The sequence below is a fragment of the Papaver somniferum genome, chromosome 2 (genome assembly GCF_003573695.1).
Source record: "Papaver somniferum cultivar HN1 chromosome 2, ASM357369v1, whole genome shotgun sequence".
Lineage (NCBI taxonomy): Eukaryota > Viridiplantae > Streptophyta > Magnoliopsida > Ranunculales > Papaveraceae > Papaver > Papaver somniferum.
Genome location: NC_039359.1, coordinates 82,324,055 through 82,351,087, shown reverse-complemented (window position 1 = coordinate 82,351,087; position 27,033 = coordinate 82,324,055). Strand labels below are relative to the sequence as shown.

The window sequence follows — 27,033 nt, the reverse complement described above, 5'->3', positions numbered from 1 at the left end:
GAAATCTAGCATTTCTTGTTGGCTAGTATGTTTCCATAAGATTAGCATATAAATGGCTTTGGACAACTAATATAATAAAAAATAGGTATTAGAGCCAATTGTCCCAACATGATTGCCTTAAGAAACTCCATCACAACACAAAAAAAACTAGATTTGAATAAGGAAATTTGAAACATACTTCAATTTGTGTTGCACACTTTTCTATTTTTTATGCTAAAGAACTAAAGAATCTGTCAGTTATACACGGAGTTCCCCATCTAACATTTAGTCTGATTTTCACAATATTTTTTGAAATAAATGAAGAATTCTTAACTTCACCTTCTCTAAGTGAGGATGAGCAGCATCATACATAATCTTACATCCTACGTCCAGATTTCAATTATAGATATACCACAACTCTTTAACAACTGCACTTTGATGTTTTGGCCACTTTAGTGCATCTTCAAAAGAGTGAGGAATTAGGAAAGTAAAGATTCCACCCAACCATTGCCACAACAACTGGTTGAACATGCAAAACCACATAATATGCTCAAGGTGATCTTAACAACTACTGCATAAATAATACTAAAATCCTTATCCTTCTTTCTCACATTCTTCTGTAGCACAAACACTATTTACAGTAATATTTTTCAAACATTACTTGAAAGAAAATGGTGGATTTTGGGATTCTTTATCTTATTTATCCCAATAAACACAACCATCTTTAGTTTTGAACTGCAGCAGCAATAAAAAAATTGCCAGAAATATCACCAATCCAAAATTTATAATTTACACCATCAATTATGCTAGGAAGATCTCCCAGATTAATTAACTTCAACATGGGAGTAGAAATCTGCCAAGTTCCATGATATATCAAATCAGATAATTTAAATTCGTTATTGGATAAAGTAATCATCAGGAAAACTAGTACTAATAGATTTATCAAGAAAAAAAAACCTCTATCATACTTCCACACATCCTTCCAAAACTGAAAATTTCTAACGATCAATTACCCATCAAACATCTTGCATCAAGTCCATAACCCCCTTAAGCCTTGACCATATAGAGAACAATCTATATTAAGTCTTTGAATACCCATACTTGTTTTGAAATTTAGCTAGCATGAACCGAGATCATTCATCTAAAACGGTCAAAAGTAATGCACATCATCTTCATAAGCATAATTTTAGTCACAATTTCTAATCTCATTAAATATCCAACATGTTTAGATATACATCAGCTAAAGGGGCATACACACCTTCTCCCAACTATGAATTTCTTTTGCTGGAAGTTGTAAAAAAAGAAAATATATACATCTTCTACTGTAGCTTTGAAATTCTACAAAGAAGTCCATATTGTCCCCTTGTATGACATCACTTAGTTTCTATTACCACAAAAAATCTTTACATCCTTACTCCATTCAACTACTTTTAAATAACGAAAGCTTCAGTTAAATACCGAATAGATTTTTTTGAAGATGTGAAACCTGAATCAAATTAAAACTAATTGATAACATCATTCTTGAATCGCACAATTCCAATGCCATATTCATATTTTTAATGTTTATCAAAAGCATCAATTTGGTAAATATCATGATAGAATATCTTTTGATCAAATTTATTGAATTTATATGATTAGTTTTTATATGGTCAAAAAATAACTTGTTTGTACATTTTCATAAATGCAAACTATCAACCATAAAAGTGGTGTTTTAATATTATGCACAATCCTCTTATGTGCAGGAAAAAACCCTAGCTTCTTTTAAATATTGTGCACATGGAGCTTCTAGGGGAAATCCTGGAAATGCGGGGTTTGGATTTATATGAAGAGATTGTAATGGTGGAGTAATAGTAGATGCAATAGGAGGTTTAGGAATTGCAACTAATTTCCTAGCAGAAGTGATGGCAGTGCTCTGTGCAGGTGAGTGGTCTATCTCAAACAACTTCTTTAATGTTATGTTCAGATCAGACTCAAGTGCAACAATAGCAGCATTTAAATCTGGTAACTTGCCATGGATTTCTACAACTAGATGGAATAATATTTGCTCCAAACTTCAATGGGAGTTTACTCACATTTAGAGAAATCAACTTCTCAGCTGATTCACTAGCAAAAAGAGGAGCAGGTTTAAATAAGGGAGACTACATTGTTTACATTGGAAGACCTTCATTCCTTACCAAAATAGAAATTCCATTTTTTCCTTAGTTTATATTTCAATGATGTAAACAGGCTGGCTATGAAAAAGCCCAGTTGAGTGCCTAATGGGATTTGGTTGTATTTGTTGAACTTTTTTTGATTAATAAAATTTATATTACTGAGCAAAAAAAAATTAAATATTGTGTACACTCCTCTTATGTGAAGGAAAAAAAACCCTAGCCTCTTTCAACCCGTTGTTAAGATCTTGGACTAGATCTGAACAAGCATTTTCCGTTTTCTTGAGTTTTGATGATAAATTTTATGTTATTTAGTAATATTTAATACTTTATTTTTATTGTCTACAATTTAATGACGCTTCTAGTCTGAATTAGGAATGATGCTTCTATTTTGCTTTAGAGACATTCAATTCGTGGATTTTTGAAGTATGACGACTTTTCTGGACTCTTTCTAAGGCGATTTTAGGCCTATTTTAATAGCATCAATCTCTTCCCCTTCTTCTTCCAATTCTGATACTAGATCTAAGGATTCTAGTTATTGTTCTTGGGATTTTTTGAATCATGTAATTCTACTCAAACAAATATAACGAGTTATTGTTGTAAATACAACGACAAACCCTAATACGGTGTAGAAAAAAGAAGCCAATGAATCTTATATAAGCAAAGGTTCACCATTCAAAGCTTTCCATGTTGATAGACGTAAGATTGCTCAACCCTTTCTAAAGGGTTCCCATATCTCAATCCCTATATCAGATGATGAATACCAACTAGGAGTTCATGAATGTAAAAACTATTTGATAGTTCTGCCTAATGTGACTTCTCCTTTGAAGTTAGCATACATTCAAGCAAAGTTTAAAACTATTAGGTATTTGAAACCATGGACGATCTATCCACTTGGAAGGAGTTTTATTTTTTCAAATTCTCTTGTGACTATGACGTTCTCCATGTGATATGTATGATCTCTGTATCTTGGTGACTACTATATATTATAGAGGCGGAATTAAGAATAATAATATACGAAAATCAGAAAACGGAAAACACCATAAACCAGTTTCCAATAGAATATCTTCTCTAGATTATGAACAAGAAAACGATTATAATTCTCTCATTGCTACGCTCACAATCTCTCTAGGTAAATAACCTTAAACTATTTGCTAAGTTTGCTTTTACAATAACTAATTGCCTCACAAACTTATCTCAAGGTGATTTGTCTCACAAACCTCCCTCTCTAGGTATCACAAACCACACTTTTTAGATGTCCTTATCTAATAGTTAAACATCTATATTATAGCTTTTGGTTTGGTTTCTCAAACCTTCTAGGACTCCATTTTCTTATTTAGGAATAATTTTATTTCTAGGAATATTACCTCGTATAGGAATATTTCCTTGTCTAAAAATATTTCCTTAGTTAAGAATAATTCATTTTCTAAGTATATATTTCCTTATCTATAAATATTACCTTGTCTAGGAAATATTCATTTTCTAGGTATATTTCCTTATCTAGGAATATTACCTTGTTTAGGAATATTTCCTTATCTAAGAATACTGCCTAAATATCAGTATTCCTTTCCAAAGTATAAGTCTATCCTCAATATAACTTGAGGACTGTTAAGTTCCCAAAAGATGAAAGATACACATATATCATGGGACTCCCCTTTAATAACTTGAACTCCTGTGAAAGTTAGAACTGGAGATAAGGGAACTCGAGTTCCTTTCTCCTTGCTGAACCATCTCTCCTTGCTGGGAACTTGACCTTCACGTAAAATTAGAAAAGCAACATTCTCTCCTTGTCTTGTCTTAGTCAGTCTTAGCTCCATAATGCAATTATCCTCGATTGGTTCTTCTCGTTCAAACCACAAGTCTCCTACACGTGGCAAGATCATCTTGTCATCCTCATATCACCTTGTAGCGGTGGATCAAACAACTTCAAGTGTTCGACATCAATAACCAAGAACATTCTTTCCCCATCTGATCGTTCCTTATCTAACTTCAACATATATCATGGTCATCTTGTTCTTCTAACGTATTCCAATTTTCGAGTAGCTCATCAAGTTGTTTGTAGAGAGATATAGTGAGGACCATAAAGCACAAGAATCTTCCCTAAAAGAAACGAACCTTGCTCTGATACCAACTTGATATATATAATCTCCGTACCTTGGTGACTATTATAATAGAGGCGGAATTCAGAATAATAATAGACGAAAACTAGAAAACAAAGAACCAACATTTTCAGAATCTAAATAGGCAAGCTACACTGTCTGATCATGTAACTTACGGTGACGATGTTAATTCATATGGTCATGGATAAATCTCCTACTAATGCTATCCCCAGTAGTAGTGTTCTCACCGATGTATGGAAATCATTCGAAAATGCTTGTATCTACTCTACTTTCAGTGGCGGAACTGGAAATATAAAACAACCCTGGCTTGAAAATTTTTATACCCCTGGCTTAAGCGTATGATTAGTACACTAAGTTTGGGCTCATTAAAGTTAGGCAGTGAAAAAATGTTTTTTTGTGGGTTTAGGGGTGGCTTCAGCCAGCGGAACCCCGCATGTACCTCCGCCCCTGTCTACTTTTGACAATGAAAATTCTATTACTCCTGGTAGCAATGACGTAAATACTGTGACTCATTTATTCTTGAAAGAAACTGGCTGGGCAGACTTATTGCCAAAGAGGTGAGATTTATTCATAAAGAGAAAGAAAAAGAGAAAGGTTCTCCTAGAAGTTGAACATGGTTACCAGTGCAAAGACTAATAAATTTAATATGCCAACTATGTATAAAGATGATAAGGAATATGATGACTAATAGATTTAATATGCCAATATTTTCATCATCGCCGTACTAGAGAACATGAAGATTGAAGATGCGCATTCTCCTTCATCGAGCGGTTTTCAACTTGTTTTGTGCAAAAAGAAACTAAAACAGAGAAGAGCTCCCGAAAAGAGATGAGACATTTTACATGAGTTGGTTGTGATTTCTCACTTTTCTGGCTTTTTTTTTTTGATGGAGGTTCAGGCTTATGCCTCCTATTCAGCTTTCCTTTTGCCTTTTCTGAATCAATTTTTCTCAGAATTTTGCCGAAAAAATAAAGGTATGACGACGACTCCCAGCCACTAGATTCTTCGAATAAACAAACACAATTCTAAAAATAATTCCGCTAAACATTATACAGGTACCTCTCAAAATACTGTTATGTTATTGTTATGTTATTTTTCGCTCACGAGATTGAAATATCAAGCGACCCTTATTTAGTGAATGTGCACAGAATCTGATTTCAATTTTTGAAACCCTCCTTAAACCAATTTTAAAACCAGTCAAACCAGAGATTAATGCCTCTTCAAAATAGGAAACAAATCTAATAAAAAAAATTTCTTCAAAATAGGAATAATAAATATTGCACAGGTGGAAAACCAAAAAAAAGAAAGAAGAAAACCCTAAAAAAAGAAAGAGGAAAAAAAAAAAAGCGAGTAAAAGTAAGAATTTGCAGTGCTGTCAACAGTCTACAGTCTACACACTCCATTCTCTCAAAACTAGTCTTACCTCTCTTTTCACACAAACCAATCTCTCCTCCTCCCAATCACAGACAGACAGTGGTGTTTCTTTCTCTTCCCCACCCCCACCCAAAAATTTCATTACTTTCCTTTTCCTTTCTCCAAATTATGTAAAACCCACCTTCAAAACCTAACCAAACAATCAAATTCTCCACTTATAGAGAGGGACAGAGCTAGAGACAGACCCTTTACCCACCATGGCTCAATTGTTCAGAGATAGAATTCTGGGTGAATCAAAAAGAGAAAGTATGAGGATTTCCACAAATGGGGTAGCTAAAAGTTTTTCAATTAGGGATCTACCATCACCATTTGGAGAATTAGAGAATGATTTATCTGATTCAGAACTTAGAGAAACAGTTTATGAGATTTTTGTTGGTTGTTGTAGATCTTCAGGTGGGAAACCATTAACTTACATACCACAATCTGAGAAGAATAATCATGAAAGATCACCTTCTTTTTCTTCTAATTCTTCTTCATCTTCATCAAATTTTTCATCTTTATCATTACAGAGATCACTTACTTCGACTGCTGCTAGTAAAGTTAAGAAAGCTCTAGGTATGAGATCTAATAGTAATAAGAAAAGTCCTGGGAAGGAAATTAGTCCAACATCTAAGTCTAAGAAGCCTGTTACTGTTGGTGAGCTTATGAGGATTCAGATGAGGGTTAATGAAGCTACTGATTCTAGAATCAGAAGGGGTTTGTTGAGGATTGCTGCTGGTCAGGTGAGCTCCAATTACTATTTTATTTTATTTTTGGCCCTTTTAAAAAAAAAATTAAAGTTTTGGTTTTTAGTGGTTTGGAATTCATGTGCTGGTAATTTGGGCAGTGAGCTAAATTAGGTTAGAATTTAGGGAATTTGATTGTGATGCATTTATGTTCATGTTTTAGTGATTTGGGTTGGTGGGTTTGGGTATTTGTGTTTTGCAATTGGTGGAAATTTTGGATTTTGATGGTGAAGAATGTATGTTCTTGTTCAGTATTTTGGCAGTGAGCTAGTTGAAGATGAGTGAGTTATGATTTGGCGAAGAGAGTTTTGTAGTTTGTTGTTCTAAGTTTCTGTGTCTTTAAATGCCTTGTGTTTCTTCTTTATAGATGGATTGTTTAATTGCTTCTCATTGTGTTGTTGATTGAGTTTCATTCTTTTATCAGTTTCTGGTTTTCTTTGCTAAACCATGTTCACATGAACTTATTAGTCTCAAAGTTGTGTGGGAATCTTGGCTGAGACAGTTAGCAGCATCAATATGATATATCTTCTTTGTACACATTCTAATAGAGTGTGGTTCTTGGTTTGATTGCGGCATCTCTATTTTTATGCCTTTAATTTTATTCTGATTTACATGATCTCGCATGACACGTTTGCGTTGGTAAATTGTTAGCCAAATAGTTTTCATGTATTAGTTTTGAATGAACACCTGATTCATGCAGTTTAAATTCATTAGACTTTCCTTTGTGTTTCATTCTTCAATTCTAGTCAACCTAAGCTACGCTAGTTTGTTTTCTTGAGGAATCTTATTTTTATGGATTGAACTTTTTAGCTAAAGTGTGAATTATAATAGCGTGTATGTGTTCATAACAGCTTGGAAGGCGTATCGACTCAATGGTTCTTCCACTTGAGCTATTACAGCAGTTCAAATCAACAGATTTTCCTGATCAACAGGAATATGAAGCATGGCAAATGAGAAACTTGAAGGTACTTGAGGCTGGTCTCCTCTTGCATCCTATTGTCCCGATAGAAAAATCAAATTCTGCAGCACAACGTCTTCGTCAAATTATACGAGGAGCCTCAGAAAAACTCATAGAGACCGGAAAAAATAATGAATCGATGCAAAGCCTTCGTAGTGCTGTAATGCCTCTTGCTTCAAGGTCCATTGATGGATTTGGCTCCGATGCATGCCATTGGGCGGATGGATTTCCATTAAACCTTCGCCTATACCAAATGCTTCTCGAAGCTCTTTTTGACGCCTATGATGAAACATCAATCATCGAGGAGATAGATGAAGTTCTGGAACTCATAAAGAAGACTTGGGTGATTCTAGGAATGAATCAGATGCTTCACAACCTCTGCTTTACTTGGGTTTTATTTCACCGTTTTGTTGCAACTGGTCAAACGGAAAACGACCTTTTGTTTGCTGCTGATAATCAGTTGGCAGAAGTAGCTAAAGATGCAAAGGCAACAAAGGATCCAGTCTACTCCAAGATCTTGAGTTCAACATTGAGTTCAATACTCGGTTGGGCGGAGAAAAGACTACTTGCCTACCACGACACGTTTGATCGTGATAATGTTGATTTAATGCAGAGCATTGTATCTCTTGGGGTATCAGCAGCCAAGATTTTAGTGGAAGATAACTCTCACGAGTATCGAAGGAGGAGGAAAGAAGAAGTGGACGTGGCTAGGAACAGGATAGATACATACATCAGGTCATCAGTTCGCACTGCTTTTGCTCAGGCAAGTTATATTTGCTAGTTTGTCAGAAAATTATTAAAACAAAGGAAGTTTATATAATCAGTGGTTCTTCATTGCTATTGAATCTTCTTTCGCTATAATCTTGCGTCTGAGTTCAGATTATTTGGTCATGTTTGTATTTATTTATAAGTTTCCACAATAAATGTCTAAGTACCTAAAATCACATAGTGGGGTGATTGATGTCTTCTTTATCCACGTTGAAGTAAACTTGGATATAGAAAATCACACCCATGCCTATAAGGTGATGAGAACTCCTTATAATGAGTCAATACATGTCCTCTACATCTATGTAAATGTGAAACTACTTTCAAATTCCAAGTATTACTATCAACTTTTGTATGGGATTTACAACTACAGAACGTCTTTGATTTTATCTTACGACAGATAATGGAGCAGGCAGATTCAAGCAGGCGATCATCAAGACACCAGCCAAATTCTCTTCCTGTCCTTGCTATCCTTGCAAAGAGTGTTGGTGAACTTGCGTGTAAGGAGAAGGAGGTTTACAGTCCAATATTCAAGAGATGGCATCCTCTTGCAGCAGGGGTGGCTGTTGCTACCCTTCATGTTTGTTATGGGAATGAGCTGAAGCAATTCATTAAAGGGATCCAGGAGCTAACTCCTGATGCAGTACATGTGTTGAGAGCTGCGGACAAGCTGGAGAAAGATCTTGTGCAAATTGCAGTTGAAGATTCAGTGGACAGTGACGACGGTGGAAAAGGGATAATCAGGGAGATGCCTCCTTACGAGGCTGAAACTGCAATGGCCGATCTGGTTAGGGGGTGGCTAAAGACAAGGGTGGACATGTTGAAGGATTGGGTAGATAGGAATTTGCAACAAGAGGTTAGTGACTGCCAACTCCTTTCAAGGTGCTATTTCTGTGTTCTTTGCTCTTACTGGTGGGATAAGTTGCTAGTTCTCTGTTTCACTTTTCAGCTACTATATTTATTTGATATGCTTAAAATTGCATTATTTGCTTGTGGATATTATAAATAGTAAAAGTGGATTAAGTGCTCCATCACTCATACTTTAGCTCATGTAATCCTTGCCCTACATCAGTCTTTAGTTAGCATGTCATATAAAGGGATGCATCAGGCTCTATGTAGTAGCAATTCATTGACCAAACAAACACTAGCAAAATACAAGAGAGTTGGGTTTGGCTGTCAATGCACCTGCTTTGATTGAGAAAGAACCATCTGGAAAAAGCACCAAAAGAATATTTTCCAAAACTGTTCATGACGATATGCTACGCCAATTGACACAGTATTCATGCAGCATAAATAGTCTATCTTTTCACCTGGTCAATGTCATGTGTTGTACAGGGTGAGGGTAATCTTATAGGACAGGCAGTTCATATATACCATAACTTAGTAAACTCTGAAACATCTGGTGCTGTAAAATATGGTTTTACAAATCTAAGCATACCAAGCTTTTCATTGTGGCGTTTCTTGGTAATTCCTCCTTAAAGATTTTAACCTTTTCATAGCTGTGTGAAGCTTAAAGTGTCAGCAGTTTATGATGGAAGATGATACATATGATAACATTAGAAAATCTTGAAACTTCTGTGATGCATGTGAAGCTTTAAAGTGTCAGCAGTTTATGATGGCAGATGTTACATATGATAGCATAGAAAATCTTGAAACACCTGTGATGCGACTAAGATTTTACAAAACATATGCACTTCCCTAGATGGTAGTTCGTTGTTAAATCCTTACCAGTATTGAACTTTTTCCCAGTTGCATGAGTCGGACACTAAATTATTAGAATGGCCTGCGAATCTCATTCTCATGAAAATTCATCTTTGATGTAATGACTACATTGGTGATGGGCATGACTTCTGAATGGAAATTAGTTCTTGTTTATTTATTTTCTGTTTGTTCTATATGTTACTTTTCCTTGGGAAAGTTGTATCCTCTTTGCGGTGGAGTAGTAAAAAAACTCACCTATTTGTGGCATTAACAAACACCTTTCAGTGTAGAAGTAAAGTTAGCCAGCTTGTATCATAGTTTTCTCAAGTTTCCTTGTCAACTATGTCTTTTCAGGTGTGGAATCCTCGGGCAAATAAAGACAACTTTGCTCCCTCGGTCGTTGAAGTCCTACGAATGGTGGATGAAACCTTGGATGCATTCTTTCAGTTGCCAATTCCAATGCATCCAGCCTTACTTCCTGATTTAATGACTGGCCTCGACAAATGTCTTCTGCATTACATTTCAAAAGCAAAATCTGGATGCGGTAAAATGCTCACCAATTTCTTCTCTCCTAGCTTTTAAAATTATTGTATAGATTGTGTAACTAGCCCATGTATTTAATATCTTGCAGGATCACGGAGTGCTTACATCCCCACCATGCCAGCATTAACAAGATGTACAATAGGATCAACATTTGCATGGAAGAAGAAAGAGAAGCTCCAAGCCTCTAAAAATAGGAAATCTCAGGTTGGAACAATGAACGGAGAGAACTCCCTTGGGATTTCGCAACTATGTGTTCGTATGAATACTTTGCAGCACATCCGGATCGAACTCGAAGTTTTGGAAAAAAGAGTTATCACGTATCTTAGAAATGCTGAATCGGCTCAACCGGATGACATTACAAATGGAATAGGGAAGAAGTTTGAGCTCTCCCCAGCTGCTTGTGTTGAAGCAATACAGCAGCTCAGCGAGGCCACAGCTTATAAGGTAGTTTTTCATGATTTGAGCCATGTTCTTTGGGAAGGTCTGTATGTTGGTGAGCCATCATCTGCTAGAATTGAACCTGTTTTGAAAGAACTCGAGCAGAACCTGGAGTTGATATCAGAGACTGTCCACAGTAGAGTACGTACACGTGTGATTACCGACATAATGAGAGCTTCCTTTGATGGGTTTTTAATGGTACTTCTTGCTGGAGGCCCTTCTCGTTCATTCTCTAAACAAGATTCTCAAATTATAGAGGATGATTTCAGCTCTCTTAAAGATCTTTACTGGTCTAATGGGGATGGACTGCCCGATGATTTAATTGACAAGTGCTCAAAAACAGCTAGAGATATCCTTCCACTTTTTCAGTCTGAAACAGAAAGCCTAATTGAGCGATTCAGACGTATGATGTTGGAGTCTTATGGTCCTGCTGCTAAAGCCAGACTTCCGTTACCTGCAACATCAGCACAATGGAATCCGAATGAACCAAACACGTTGTTACGTGTTCTGTGTTATCGAAATGATGATGCTGCTTCCAAGTTCCTTAAGAAGACTTACAATTTGCCAAAGAAACTGTAATGTCATTGAGGTCTAGCACATGGTGAATCAGGCAAGAGTCCAGCTGTGGCGACAGCTCTCGTAAGGGTGCACCGTTTATATCTGTTTATATGTCTTATTTTTTACGCCCCTACATTTAATTATATTGTTTCTTAGCCCTCTAAAATCAAATTGACCGTGAAATTTTTTCTTTTTACTCTTTCATCATTTTTTTTCTACCATTGTTTGCTCTACCAGTTCCAGAAGTGATTCCAAGCCAAGATGTGTATATTCAGTTTCTTTCGGCGGCTGTTTTTTTAAACTTGTAAAAGAGGGTGTTGATGATCTGATGATTTCAAGTTTTTACTTGTTGAGTTGGCTTTTCGTTCTTGACCATTGATTCTTTGTTGTGTTATGTAATATCTACACCAGTCATGGGACATTTTGACATCATTAATCATGTTGTAATAACTGTTCTATGTTTTCAAATATTTTGGACAATCCAGCAGGTTTGGTTGTAGCTTGTTCAGGTCAGGCTGTATTTTAGGTAGAGCAAATATTAAAATTGCTCTACAATAACCTACACCTAGAAGGAACTCTGGTGCTTCAATGACTTGAGGAACTTCTTCTACTCTCCCACTTTGTGCAGGTGAGCATGTTTAGCCCATCTAGTCAGTTGCACTTGCATCAGTTGAATCTAGCTACTTAGGGACTTTAATCATGTATTTGGTGCATCTGAGCAAGTTCAACTGTATTGGGGTGTTATGGCACTGAAGGGAAGCAACTTCATATTTCAGGCAGAAAATTCATCAAGAAACATATCTGAATCATGAGCATATTCTATTATTCAACACACATACATAGTTTATATCCTGCTTATACACTTATTATAAACTTGAGCATAGCACACCATAACTGTGACCTGCCTACCTCAAGGAGGAGCAGGGTTGTGTAAAAAACATGCATCTTACTGGAAATAAGTGATCAGTGGCTGCTACCCAAGGTCAGTCCTTGGGAGACCTTAACTGAAGCTGGCCTAGATGAAACAGCTTCCCACCATGCCTTAACATGAGGCCTAGAATTGATCAAATCAGCATGTGGAGTCTTCATAATATATGCAATATAAGGAAGGTGATTAAGATCAGCTAGTGTATAACAATCTCCTGCAAGATATTTACTGCTGCTAAGCCTCTTTTCATAAACATCAAGAACTGTCCCGACTTTCACGACGTTCTCATCTATAGTCTTTTGATCTGGAGCCCAACCTCGCAGAGGAGCGATAAAGATGTTAAAGAAAATTGGTCCCATTGTAGGATTGAATTGCTGAGATTCTACTTCACATCCTACAAGTACTTTTGCAAAATCATCAAGATTTCCATGTTGGAGTAAATCTGTCCCTTGATTTTTGTATTTGTGCGCGATATAGTTGTTGATGGCTCTTGATTCTGCAACCAAGAAAATATTGTCATAAAAAAAAAGAAGATTAATCCTTAAGATTGGATAGAACGAACAAGAAGTGCTCACCAAAAAGAGTGATATCTCCATCTTCAAGTACTGGAATCTGACCAAATGGATTCTTGGAAATGAAATCAGGGCGTTTGTGTGCTCCGGTACCAAGATCAACTGGACAAATCTCATACTCGACGTTTTTCTCTTCGAGGCAAGCCCTCACTCGAGCAGTACATGTTGAAAAAGGAACTCCGTGAAGCTTTAGAGGTGCCATGATTTATAGTAATAGTTGTTTTTGAAAGAAGAGTAAAGAGAAGTTTGAGTTTAAGGAAGTGTATGAAGGATATGCAACTGAATCTCTCATTATATACAGAGGATGAAGGATAGACTAGGGACCTTAGAGTAGAAATCTAGTTTATCGTTTTGCGAATTATATAATGGAGGTTGAGTTTGATGACGACCATAGTGATATCATCTACAAATGTTTGATTTCAGTTTTTTATTTAGTTGAAGATAAACAAGCAATTTCAATGAAGTCGGGCAATTCTCATGCCTTTAGTTGACCGCAATCCAAAAAAAACCACCATCTACGTTGCATGCCTAAAAATAAGTCAAATTGAAAAAATAAAATAAATGAAAATATTATTTTTTCTGAAACAACAGGAGTATGAGTATAAAGATGTGGTTGTATGCGGCTCTTGCATACGCGTGCTACTTGATTTTGGGAAGAATCCGAATCAGTATAGAACACAGTGGGTTTTTCAAGCCTATAAATACCAGCAACAAGGGTTATTGTAATAGCATATAAATTATGGCTAACAACAAAAAAGATGGTCTCATTAATTTGAATTTCCTTATTCCGTTAGGTTTAGGTTGTGCAGGTTTATGGGTTGCATTACGAAATAGAGACAGGCTGATTGCTATTGAAAAAAATCATGACAAGTTTATAGAAAGGTTCAACTCTCTAGAAGAAAAACGTATAGAAAGATTAAACTTTCTTGAAAACAAACAAATAAAAAGGTTCAATTCTTTGGAAGAGAAATATAATAAGATGGTTACTCGCATGGGTGAGAAGACTAAGAAAGACGAGGAGAGATTTGAAGCAATAGAAGGGATACTCTACGTTCTAGGATGGCGTTCTTTTAGAAAATAGCTTTTCAGTTTTCTTCTACTCTGGATGGTTATGTATTTTGGTTGAATCTAGCTATACGAAGTTAAATGCTCATGGGTTTTTAGAATTTTTCTCTACACAAGCGCAAACATTACCTTTTCCAATGCAAAATACACTATCTCTTATATTTTTTTATTGTTTTTTTTCTTATCATTCTCAATGCCAATGATTGACTGTTATCTTGTGCATCCAAAACCCCCATATAAGAAATATGTATAGTTTGATACCCATGTTTTTATTAGTTACTTGGGTGTTTTAAAATGCTTTTCAATGGTACAAAGTTTACGTATATCCGTTGTATAGTTTGAGAGAAATCAATGTGAGGGTAAAATACCCGATCGCCACGTGTCATCATCTCAAGAGATGATCTCATGATGAGACGATAAGAGAGAAGCACCAGATCATAATCCATAAAGTAGTTTTGTCTGAATCGAGACGCCTGCTACGATGTTACATGAATGACGTGTGTAAAGAGTGGTCTAATCAACTCAGACGGTCAAGTCTAAAAAGGAGGACCGCATTTAATGAAGGATCAGAAGAAGCGTGAGCGAGTCTAAAACACCCCAGAGAGCTCGTACGACCTATACCATAGCCCGAGAATGATGTAGCACGAGGTTACCTGAGAAGAGCAGCACGATGGTGTATAGGGCGAGATAACTCGGAGAGGAACCCAACATACCATCACGAGGGATAGTATAGAAGCTCGTTCGAGGCCCTGAGGAGATAGACGACAGACTCCATATACTCGGCGAGGCCAGACCTTCACGAGTCTTATTCTGTCTATAAATACCAGTCCATGTAGAAGGAGATGGAAAACTTATGTAACATTTTGAATGGTCTTTCTATAGAGAATTCCTGAGAAAGATCTAGAAAGAGAGAGAATAAGAAGTCTAAGTGACATTTGTAGTTCTTTTAAGGGTAAAACCTTATAATCAATAAAGAAAACATCTTCTTTCCCGTGGACGTAGGTCTTCAAGGCCGAACCACGTTATATGCTTGTGTCAATCTTTATTTTCCATGTTCTTTACATCTTGCTCATCTTGAATCTTGAATGTTTGAGTAGTTTATAGCCTTTATATTTACATGGGTGTAGTCATCAGAAAAGATGCAACTACAATCAATTCAAAATTTTGCTGATTATTATCCATAAGCGTATAGTTGTAAAAAATACTTAAAAATACTCACCACTCCTCCTTAAAAAATTGTACAAACTTGAACTAGGTCATCTATTTAGGGACTGAGGGAGTATTTATAGTTTTGGACCAGGGGTAAAATAGTCATTTCATAAAAAGTTGAGCGAAAAGGGCATAACGGTCTTTTTGGGATTTCTCTTAATACTTAATTGTCAAAATATTTGAGTGCTATATTCCATAGCTGAATTCCTAAAATTACCCAAACATCAATTTCCATTCTCAGCTGAATGATGTAGTTCATTACAGTGTCTGAACAAAGCTACACACGAAAGTACTTATTGAAGCATCATAGCTATGATCACAAAATCAGATAATTATCGTGCCAGACATAAAAACTGTAAGAATCTAGCAATTTTGTGTCAAAATTTGGCCATTTTGCTCAATTTCATGTGAGCATACAAAATTTGCCTACTTCACTCAATTTTGCGAGAGGCACAATATCTAAGCTCCTATTAGCCAAATCCTAGATTGGTCGAGCTTGAAACAAATAAATCCATCCTTGGTTGCTTCAAAATCCCTAGTATGGAAGAGGTTATAATATAAACCCTAATTAAGCTAGTTGTGACTGATTTAGACGGTCTCTGCAACTCGGCGATTGAAACAGTGACTTTTTTCTCAATTTTTTTTTGTTTTCTGTGATTCATCGTCATCAATTCAGGTGAAAATCTTGATTCAGTTTTTAGTTAGAGTAGCATTTAAACGTTTGTTTCAGGTGATGTCTAAAAACTAAAATCGATGGAGGAATCTTCAAATTCTCGATCGGAATCTGAGATTTCACAAAGGTTTAGATCAGATAATTCTTATGTTCCTATAAATTTACTGCTGCTAAGCCTCTTTTCATAAACATCAAGAACTGTCCCGACTTTCACGACGTTCTCATCTATAGTCTTTTGATCTGGAGCCCAACCTCGTAGAGGAGCAATAAAGATGTTAAAGAAAATAGGTCCCATTGTAGGATTGAATTGCTGAGATTCTACTTCACATCCTACAAGTAATTTTGCAAAATCATCAAGGTTTCCATGTTGGAGTAGATCTGTCCCTTGATCTTTGTATTTGTGCGCGATATAGTTGTTGATGGCTCTTGATTCTGCAACCAAGAAAATATTGTCATAAAAAAAAAGATTAATCCTTAAGATTGGATAAAATGAACAGAAAGTGCTCACCAAAAAGAGTGATATCTCCATCTTCAAGTACTGGAATCTGACCAAATGGATTCTTGGAAATGAAATCAGGGCGTTTGTGTGCTCCAGTACCATGATCAACCGGACAGATCTCATACTCGACGTTTTTCTCTTCGAGGCAAGCCCTCACACGAGCGGTACATGTTGAAAAAGGAACTCCATGTAGCTTCAAAGGTGCCATGAGTATTAGTAGTAGTTTACGAACAACTAATAAAGAGGAGAAGTTTGAGTTTTAAGTGTGTGAAAGAAATGTAGCTGAACCTCTCATTATATAGAGAGGATGGAGGATAGACTAGGGACTTCCGAGTAGAAATCTAATTTATCGTTCTGCGAATCATTATTTAATGGAAGTTAAATTCGATCATGGCCGAAATGATATCATCTACAGATGTTTGATTTGAGTTTTTTATTTAGTAGAAGATAAACACGCAAGTTCAAGGTAGTCGTCCATTCTCATGCCTTAGAATTAGTTGAACAAACGTAATTTCAAATAAAACTATTCATAAAAACCCAAGGTGACCAAACTTGTGATACAAAAACCCCATTCAAATGTTGGGATTCATTAAAACTCCATCTTAAACTAAATTGATACAAAAATCCTAAATTTTAAAAAATTGATACAAAAACCCCAAATTTCAAAATTGGTTTCATCAAATTTTATGATGAAACCAAAAATTGGTTTCGTCAAATTCTATGAGGTTTCATCAAATTTTATGATGAAACCAAATTTTGGTTTCATCAAAATTTTGTTTTTTTGGGTTTTTTGTGTTACTTTTTTTTTTGGCGGGTTTTTTGTGGATGGATAGTGACACCTTTCGGGTTTTAACTCGTGGACCGTAACAGAAAAGAATAATCGTTCGAAACCCCCTAAGGCCTATTCATATGCACATGCCAAAACATGGTATTTGGCATATATGCACCCACTATGGGTACCAAACTGCCAAACTCGTATGCCTATATGCCAGTCCTGGCATATAAGCATACGAGACAGAGTTTACATCGAGCGATAGAGAATCCATCGTCCGATGGTCTTTACATCGCTCGTCAGTCATAAAACCGCTAGCGTCAGTCCAGCTGTCGCTCGACGCCATGATTATCGCTGATTAATTCATCATCCAACGGATGCAGTTTTTCATGATTATAATCTATGAAAATATTATGATAAGCACCCGAATTCATCATCCAACGGCTGCAGCTTTTGTAATTCGATGTTGGGTTTCAGATGCAAGGGATATAGATTTGAGATATTATGTTGAAAGGTAAAACTAGTTTTTAATTAAAAGATAGTTTTCGTTAATTAAAATAAAAAGATTACATTTGAAATATTTAAACTAAATTATGCAAATAAACTAATGATTTCCTTGACCGTTTCTTTCTTGACCAAAGACCCAATTACCCACATTTTCTGGGTCAAGGGTACTGTTTAACATTTCAGTTATCGAGCCTGGTTCGGTTTGAGACTGTCTTGGTGGTTGGGTCTCATCAGAATCAGCAAAACCTTGGAAATTAATAGGATGCAAGAGAACACGATACAAATCTTGAACTGCGTGTTGTTGATATGGTGGAGGAGTTTGCTGATATAACTGAAATGTTGATGAGCTTGAGGCAACTGGAGTAAACAAATTCGTTTTCCTAATACATTCTAAGTTCGCACCACTTCCAGGAGTAATTATGTCCATCTGTGCCGGAGTTGTATCCATGCAAACGTGTTCATCAGCTCCACGTTCTACTTCAGTATCTAACACTAGGTTTGGAGTAGAACTTTCTGGTACCTCCTGCATACGACGTCTCAATCTTCTTTCACTTCCACGACTTTGACGACTTACAGTTGGACTCATTCTTCCACCACTCGGACTCAAATGAGTCATTCCTCTACCAGTGGGACCCATTCCTCTACCACTGGGACTCATTCCTCTACCACCGGGACTCATTCTCTTACTACTACCTGAACCATCACAACCTTCAAATCCTTGACTCATGTCAAACATCATGTTATCCCTTTGTTTTTGCAACTCCTCCAAGTGAAATCTCTGAAATCCCTGAAGTAGAGCTTCATAATTGTTACACCGAGTCTGATACTCCACCGGTGTGGTATTGGCCCCCCAGTATGGATAACTCCGATCAGGTGCACTGGAAGTAATTGGATAAGTAACAACCTCTCCATATGTGGTGTATATAGTCTGTACCTCCCAAGAAAATGGTGGCATAGTTGACGATGCACTTTGAGAAGGATATGCAAATGCGTCGCCCGTCTCTGGTGGAGGTTGGGAAGGAAGATAGTCATCAACAAGTGGCATCTTACCTAAAGCTGGGAAATCAACTCGACCCAAAATTTGCGGTTACATAGCAATATTGGGCTTGTAAATAGTATCAAACCAAAATAGGTAATCATTTCTATTCGTTGTCTCCTGGATCAATTGATCAGCTTCTTTCCAATGATGACCTTCCCTTAACAATTTGAAGTAGTCATCTGCAGAAATCTCAGAACTTTGATAGGGTTTGTCGGATATAATTGATCTTCTTTGCAACTGAAGAAGTTGTCTTTCACCATAATACCAAACATCCTTTTGACAAATAGGGCTGTATAACACGATCCTTGTAAGGCTTAGCTGAAACATTCTCTGAGCTTGTTCTTCTTCGAACTCAGGTATTCCTTCATATGGATGGGGGATAAAGTTATGGCTTGTTCTAGCCAACTGCTGAATCTTATGAAGAATAGTAGTGTGTTGACCATATTCAATCTGTACAGGTTGCCAATTCTCGGAATCGTACTTCCTTATGATCGGAAAAACATTGATATGATTCTTAAGATAAGGTTCCGCAACACGGAACCATGTATACCACCGATACTGCAAATGATAACATAATTGGTTATTAAATTTTCCATGTGAAAATAACAAACAAATATTTGGAAAAATATTGGTTCTTACCTTCAGAACGCCCCAAAAAGCATTAAAACTCTCTCTGACACACGTCGAGCAATCACCGAGATTCATGTAAATCTCTAGTAAAATCGCAGTCCCCTAATCATATGTTGGTGTTTGCTCTAAATCTTCTAATGGTTCGAGAAAACCAATTAAGACCAATGAGCTAGCATTTGGAAATAGACATTGGCCTAGTGTCCACAAGAAAAACACCCTTTCGAGCTCCTCATAATGGTTAGGGAAAAAATATTTATTACCAGCTATCCTGTTCTCATTCATTATCTTAGCATAACGTTGTAATTTTTTTTTTCAACCCAGCCACTTTTAACCCTCCCGCTTTTATTTGTCTATGTGCTGGATTTCCTTCTAATTCACTAGAGTATAAAGAAAGTATTTGTTTCCATTTGTCTTATGCCAACCAATTTCGTGTGTTATACGGAAGTAAGTTTCCCTCACATGGAATTCCAGTTAACATGTACAAATATAACGGGGAAACTTCTATTAACAATAATTATTCATAATTAGCGTATGTTGATTTTTACAAAACAAAATACATAATTTAAAAAATAAATTACTGGAAAAAACTAACTTACCGCATTCAAAGTCCTTGAAAAAGAACGTGTTTGTAGTTTTCCACCATCTTTCAAATATAACTTGAACACCTTGAGTCCGGTGGTTTCTGGGTTGAATAAAATACATATTTCTCCAAGGATATCTTCTAACTCTCTATTGAACAACTGGGGGAAGTAATTCATAAATCCTATTTAACTCAGTCCATCCACCTCTTAGAATTACCGAATTAACTCGCTCTTCATGATCAGATAGGTGATTAGAGAATACCTTCACCGGCTATTTGTCTAACATTATTAAACTTATAATTTGTATCCACAACAAAATTTATTCCACTGGCTGGGGTACTAGTACATCCTTTGGTTTTTCTGTTTTTTTTTCTCTCCATTTTTGTTTAAGAATGAAAGAAGAGTTGATAATGGAAAAGAAGAGTTCAGAAGGGAAAAGAAGAGGATAAGGGATTGTGAAGATATGGATGGTGTTGGTGCGGAATTTATAGGCGTTAGAATACCAAGCAGTGGCGATTTTGTTTATAACGCCAGCGATTTGGATACCGCTCGCTAGAAAGTCTAGCGCTAATCGGTTCTCCCATATTGGCGCAAATGGTTTTCCATGCCACCTGACATGCCAAACACCATTTTTTTGGCATGTGCATAGGAAGAGGCCTAATATTGTAGGGTGGTAAGAAAAACCCAAAAAAATCTACTCGTTCCGTCCCAAATTAGATGAGCTAGTTGTAGTTTGCACAAAAATTAAGGGAAAGAGGAAAGATGAATCATGTTTAAGTATTTTTTACAATTATACCTTTATGGATAATAACTAGTAAAACTTATAAATGATATATCTCTTAAATTGTACCATGCTTTTTCGTAAATTTTATACAGTTGAAAAGCATTTTAAAACACCTGCATAACGAATATAAACATGGCTACCAAATTATACATATTTGTTTGTAATAATAATAATCAATTAAAATGGTAGTTTTAGAAAAATCCCCTTGATTAGAAAAATAATATATTATCAGACAAAATTAAAAACCAACTAGTTCATCTAATTTGGGACTGAAGGAGTATATTATAACAAGAAGTGGTGTCTATGTGTCCAGGAAACAGGGACGACAGAGGTTGGACGAATTGATTTTTCAAGGAGGACGGTCGGTATTATGCCTCAACTCAGATAACTCAACCCAACGACATCTAATTATGTTTAGGAGAAGGAAATCTAGACGTTATACTGTTGTCTCGGACTCTCGGTCTGTATTAGTATTAAACCATCTTTTCTGAACTCATGTATCTAAATGTTGAAAACTAATTCCCTTACTAATCAGTAATTGTTATTGAATAAAAACATGACATTGATATTATATAATTATTAAAGTTTTCTCTCAAACCTTTGCCTTCTCTCTGACTCATCTTTTATTCTTTATCCTTTGATCCATTATTCTTTCCACGCTAAAATAAATCCCAACTTTTGAAACCCCTGAAAATGTCAAAGAACTTTCCTCAACTAAAATTGAGAAGATCGAAGTAGAGGTAAGGTACAACTTCATTGTAAATTGAATTTTAGGGGTTTTAGTTGAAGATAGTTGGGGGTATCACTAATTTTTATAGCAGGAGAGAAACAAATAAGGTGATTTATTTGATTAAGAAGTTTCATTATAAATGTAACCTTTGTAGTTCTCTTTTCTAACTTAAAAACATAAGTAAACATTAGTATCATAATAATAGACATTTTTTATGGAAAAAAATGTTAGAAATTGTTCTTGATTTATGATGAAGATTTTTTTTGAGATAAATGTTCTGTAAGAAACTTCTTTCATGCCATAATCTCACCTAATGGAACTTGACTTCAAGATAACCTTCTGACATGTAAAAGTTATACAATGATGATCCTTGCATCACCCTAATGTTTATGTTTGCTTGACTTTTAAAATAATCCTTAGATTGGATTTGCTAAGATTTTTACTTTTTGCTAATTAATGTATCATAGAAATATGATGCCTGTAATTATTCCAATGATTTCCTTGGACCTATATTATATATACTATTAATGATAACTTAACTATGGTGTTGGAGACAAGGACATCTTAATCACTAAGGGTCATTGGGAATTCTTTAGAATATAATTCATGCAACCTAGTATTATCACAATGTAGCGGTGGTAAGCCAAGGTACTCTTTAAATGTTGATGTAAAAGTAAGACTATCCTAGTTTAAGGTAAGTGTTTGTACTTTGAGTGAACATTTTTAAGTTCCGTCAACTTGCTGTAACCTTTTGGGAAGTGAGGTAGTGAACTGCGCATCATAAGTCAACTTGATTTCAATTAAGTATCGTTAGCTATGTGCGGAAGACATAAAAGGCGTACTCTTTTAATAAGTCAATTATGTTTGATGCAAAACATTTGTATCACTGACAATAATTACATTTATCTTTTAAATTTACGAAGAAATGAATTTATAGGTGTGTTTTACTGATGTTAGAAGACAGCCTCTCAATTACCACATTTTGTTCTCATAGTGTTTTCGTAGTTGCTCTATGACTAATTAGTTTGGTGTTATTTTCAAATAACATGGCGTAGATTTTTTTGGTTCACTTTAGACTTTTCATGACATATAACGGTGCCAGTTGGTCCAATAAAGTTGATACAATTTTTTCGAACATTTTACAAACTAAGAACCAAAGGTTTTTCATGTTGAAGTCTGTTTATTAGATCGTAATCAATCCATGTTAAAATATTCTACTAAACTTTATTTACACGCAAAAGAGAAATTTCCAACTGAATGAGTTTAGTTTTAATGAATATTTTTCTTCACATGATTAAGTACATGGTATGTCGAAATTAGTCAACATTTATGACTAATACGATTTATAAGAATTGTGAGAAACAAAACCTAAGGCCATGTTTGGTGTGGTTTTTAAAAACCATTTTTTGTTTTTAAAACGGGGAACAGAATGAAACATGTTTCCTGAAAATGTTTCTTCATCGTTTTCAGTTTTTAAAAACGAAAAAATGAAAACAATATATCATCGTATTTTTTGTTTTTTCTTCTTCTTTTCAAATAAAAGGTATGATCTATGGTAAAAGAGATGGAGGTCTGATTTATTCAAAACTCTGTTGCATGGTTAATTTCTCTATTCAAACCTCAATCTTCTATTCACTTCAATTTCCAAAATAAGATGTTGCTCATTTGTTTTCATGTTGTATAAGAGGATGAAACTGATAAGGGAATTAAACCTAGTGTTGTTGCATATACCATATTGATCATTTATTGCGATTTAAGTCAAATTGATTACTAGTTATATTTGATTTGTAAGATTTTTAAGAGATGCTACGATCAAAATACTATAACATTCACTTCTATGATTAAACAAATGGAAGATTTGTAAAGCACATGGACTGCTTGGTAAAATGACTGAAAGTGATATCAAATAGTAGTTAGAAAAAAATTCATCTTGCATTAGATCCACTAATTATAAAGAACCCACAATCATATTTGAAGTATTTGATGGAGTTCACAAGTATGAATTGTTGTTAGTTATAATTTATAGCTAAGTTTTTTTCTTAGAAAATATGTTTTCTAAAACAGTTTGTAAGACACCAAGAACCATTTTCAAATCTATCGGAAAATGAAAAATAAAATAATGGGAAATGAAAACAAGAAATAATGGTATGTTTTAAAAACACTATAAAATAAAATGATTTTCAAAGTTTTATTTCAAAATTATACCAAACATGCCTTAACTTTTACGCACATAACAAAAGAAGTAGAAATCCCAACCAGCTTCTTGTAAACACTTTTCCCTTTCGTATTAAAGAACATTAAATAAAATATCAATTAGTGTAAAAAAAGTATTTGTTTATCATATTATTTATATATATATATTTTTACCCAAATGCATTAAAACTAACCGTTACTTTTCCAAGTGAAACTCTATATGTTCTTATTTTATAGGGTCCAATGATATTTTTTAACCAAATGTACTAATTTTCATATACCATACCGGAAAAATTAAAAGTCTAGATGTTTAATTTGTTTTATCTAAACAAAACCTACATCTTATACAAATAAAAAAGCCATATAACACAAATCGAACGAAGAGGTTGAGCCTCGGCCATACGCCGAGTGATACCTAGTAAATATAATAATAACTTTGCTGGTTGAATGCGACTCTAAAGGTGGACGTGAGTGCTTACAAAAGATATTCATTCGGCTTTTACATGCCAGTGAAAAACCTCGTCTCAAATAGGAAACTGACGTAGTACCCGATTTTGGCAATCCGAATCAGCGTACAACACAATAAATATACAAATAACAAGGGTTATTATAATTTACCCTCTAACTCTCTAACATATGAATGAGACGTCGTTATTTCTTATTCTTTAACAAATTTTCTTGTTAAGTTCTTCGAATCTATTTAGTGTTCTCTTAAAAGAAAATTATTTTGGTTCAATTCACATATAAATTACGACTAACGGCAAAAAGAGTGGTCTCATAAATTTGAATTTCGTTACTCCTTTGGGCGTTGTTTTTGCAGAATCGTGGGTTGCATTACAAAATAAAGACAGGTTGAATACTATTGAAAAAAATCATTAAAAGATTCGATTCTCCGAAAGACAAACGTATATAAATATTAAACTTTCTCGAAGAAAAACATGTAAAAAGATTCAAATCCTTGGAAGATAAATGTCATGAATGGGTTACTTGCACAGATGAGAAGGATAAGTGTTAGAGCATTGCTCGGTCGAACTCACATGTGTTGCTATCTCAAGCATGTTTGTCAATGTTAGTGATCAAAACTATAAGTCTTGATTTCTCGTCTACTATAGCTAAGTCTCGGACTAGGATAAAAAGTATAGTTGAGCTCAAGAACTCCATGGATAATCATCATACAAGACGAAGAACTACTCAAGGAACTGGTGGAACTTCATCGAAAAAAAGGTATGTAGAGACTTGAACTTATCTATCACTCAAAAGTCTATCTACTCTATCTCCTACTTTGAGACAAAAGTCGTTTTTCTATATAGACTTTGATTATACACATTTGCTATTTCGAGCCGAGTATATCTCGCCTATCTATTTCTCGAAATATATGTTGGTAAGCTTTCGCTTTAACCGAATTCATCTTTACCTAGTGAAGAAAGTCATGATATGTTTCAATCACTTTGAAAATGGCTTTGACAAGAAATGGTTTATGAATAACAACTATATAACGTCCTGTAATATTTCAATCATTGAAATGATAGTTTAGATTATATAACCAATGGTGTATATAAGCATTTTTGTGGAAACACACATATGTATAAGTCCTTATTCCTTGAACCGAAGTTTGCGAACTTTGTTGATCAAGAGAACCGGAACAAGAGCCGTGAACTCAGTCCGCGAACCCAGTCCGCGAACTGGCGGAAGTTCTCGACCCGAGAAAATCTACTGGAGTTTGTTGTGAACTCTTTCCGGGAACTTAAGTCCGCGAACCTAGTCTGCGAACTTGAGTTAGGTTATATCTAAAGAAGATTGTTTGTGAACTTATACTTATACAAATTAAGGAATGCATTTTGCAAACCGTGGCTATAAAGTTCATGAACCGATTCAAGTGAATCAAATCGTCTTTGCTTCAATTGTGTCTTGTGTAGTTACATAAGATTTCCTTGCAATTGAACAACTCTCTAACTAGTTCATTTGAGTCATTTGAACTAGTTATGGTGAAGAAGAATATGGTTGATATGAGAGTGATCATATGGCTAACTATTTGGTTAATTATTGTTGAACCAACAAATGTACATGTTTGGGTATGGTTACACAAACCTAAAAACGTGCATTTCATTTGTGTGTAACAAGATAAGTTTTCGATCTAAAGGTTGAAAGATATTAGCTTGAATCTAATCAGGTTTTCATCCAATGGTGAATATTGAATGCTTTGTTACTAATCTAACATTGATTGCAAACCCTGATTTGAAAGACTAAACAAGGAGAACTCTAGCATCTGTGCGAAACTAATCCCCACACCTTACGTGTGATACTAGTTTGTTTGCTAGAGTCGATTGTCTTTTAACTTTTGGTTTCTTCTTAAAAACCAGGTTAACGACTTAAGACTTCATTGGGATTGTGAAGCCAGACCGATACTACTTTATTGTAGTTGTGTGATCTGATCTTGCGTTTTCTATCGTACGAGTACAATCGAAAAGATTGGCTTGAGATTGATATCTCCGATAGGCAAGATATAAAAGTAATCACAAACATCTCCGTCTCATTGTTTGTGATTCCGTAACATCTTGTTTATCTACCATACAATTAAGATTGTTATGAGATGATTGATAATTCTAGGCTGTTCTTCGGGATTATAAGACCGGATTATCAATTGGTTCTTGTTCACCTTGATTTATCAAAAGACGGAACAAAACCTCCTGGGTTTATCTGTGGGAGACAGATTGATCCTTTCAATTGACTTGTCTGTGTGAGACAGATTTGTTTATTTCAAGTTTTCGACTTTGGGTCGTAGCAACTCTTACTTGTGGATGAGATCATCTAAGGGAATCAAGTGCATAGTATCCTGCTGGGATCAGAGACGTACGGAAAGCAACTGTACCTTGGATTAGTGTGGGATTAATTGGGGTTCAACTACAGTCCAATCCGAAGTTAGCTTGGAGTAGGCTAGTGTCTATAGCGGCTTAATACATCGTGTGTTCAATCTGGACTAGGTCTCGGGGGTTTTCTGCATTTGTGGTTTCCTCGTTAACAAAATTCTGGTGTCTATGTTATTTCTATTTCCGCATTATATTGTTTATCTTTATAATTGAAATAATACAGGTTATGCGTTAGGTTCAATCAATTAGAATATCCAACCTCTTGGTTGTTGATTTAAATTGATTGACACTTGGATATTGGTCTTTGGTACCATCCAAGTTTTCTATCTAGTATTTGATAGCAACTCGCAGATTTCTATTTTCTTGAGTATTGATCAAATTGAGAGATTGAGATAATCTAACTCGTTGATATTTTAATAGGTTGAGTCTTGTTGATTCTCTTAAAAGTATATTAGAGTTTGTACATACAGATTTCTACGAGAAATATTGGGTGGTGTTGTTATACCCTCGCTTTTCCAATTGGTATCAGAGCAGGAAAACACATTAAGACCTCATAAGTTTGTGTTTGTAGCGATATGAGTATATGGACAGTAGTGCTACCTCAATAAATGCA

The 27,033-nt window shown here is 35.3% G+C and overlaps 2 protein-coding genes across 3 annotated transcripts; one reads left to right on the top strand and one right to left on the bottom strand.

The window, feature by feature from the left end:
- The first annotated feature begins 5,661 nt into the window (after positions 1-5,661).
- Positions 5,662-11,855, top strand: LOC113348198 (protein unc-13 homolog). Its single transcript, XM_026591903.1, has 5 exons — positions 5,662-6,405; positions 7,260-8,129; positions 8,532-8,987; positions 10,187-10,376; positions 10,464-11,855. The coding sequence occupies exons 1-5, from the start codon at positions 5,881-5,883 to the stop codon at positions 11,390-11,392; spliced, it is 2,970 nt and encodes a 989-aa protein (XP_026447688.1). The 5' UTR covers positions 5,662-5,880; the 3' UTR covers positions 11,393-11,855.
- Positions 11,856-12,155: 300 nt separating this feature from the next.
- LOC113348197 (glutathione S-transferase F13-like) lies at positions 12,156-16,590 on the bottom strand. 2 transcript variants are annotated; one of them, XM_026591902.1, is made up of 3 exons: positions 16,327-16,590; positions 15,995-16,250; positions 12,156-12,539 (listed from the first exon to the last, which is right to left on the bottom strand). In XM_026591902.1, the coding sequence occupies exons 1-3, from the start codon at positions 16,523-16,525 to the stop codon at positions 12,335-12,337; spliced, it is 660 nt and encodes a 219-aa protein (XP_026447687.1). In that variant the 5' UTR covers positions 16,526-16,590; the 3' UTR covers positions 12,156-12,334. The 2 variants fall into 2 exon arrangements, with proteins under 2 accessions (XP_026447687.1, XP_026447686.1); XM_026591901.1 differs by lacking the exons at positions 15,995-16,250; positions 16,327-16,590 and adding an exon at positions 12,875-13,194 and having other exon boundaries at positions 12,156-12,795.
- Positions 16,591-27,033: the final 10,443 nt, after the last annotated feature.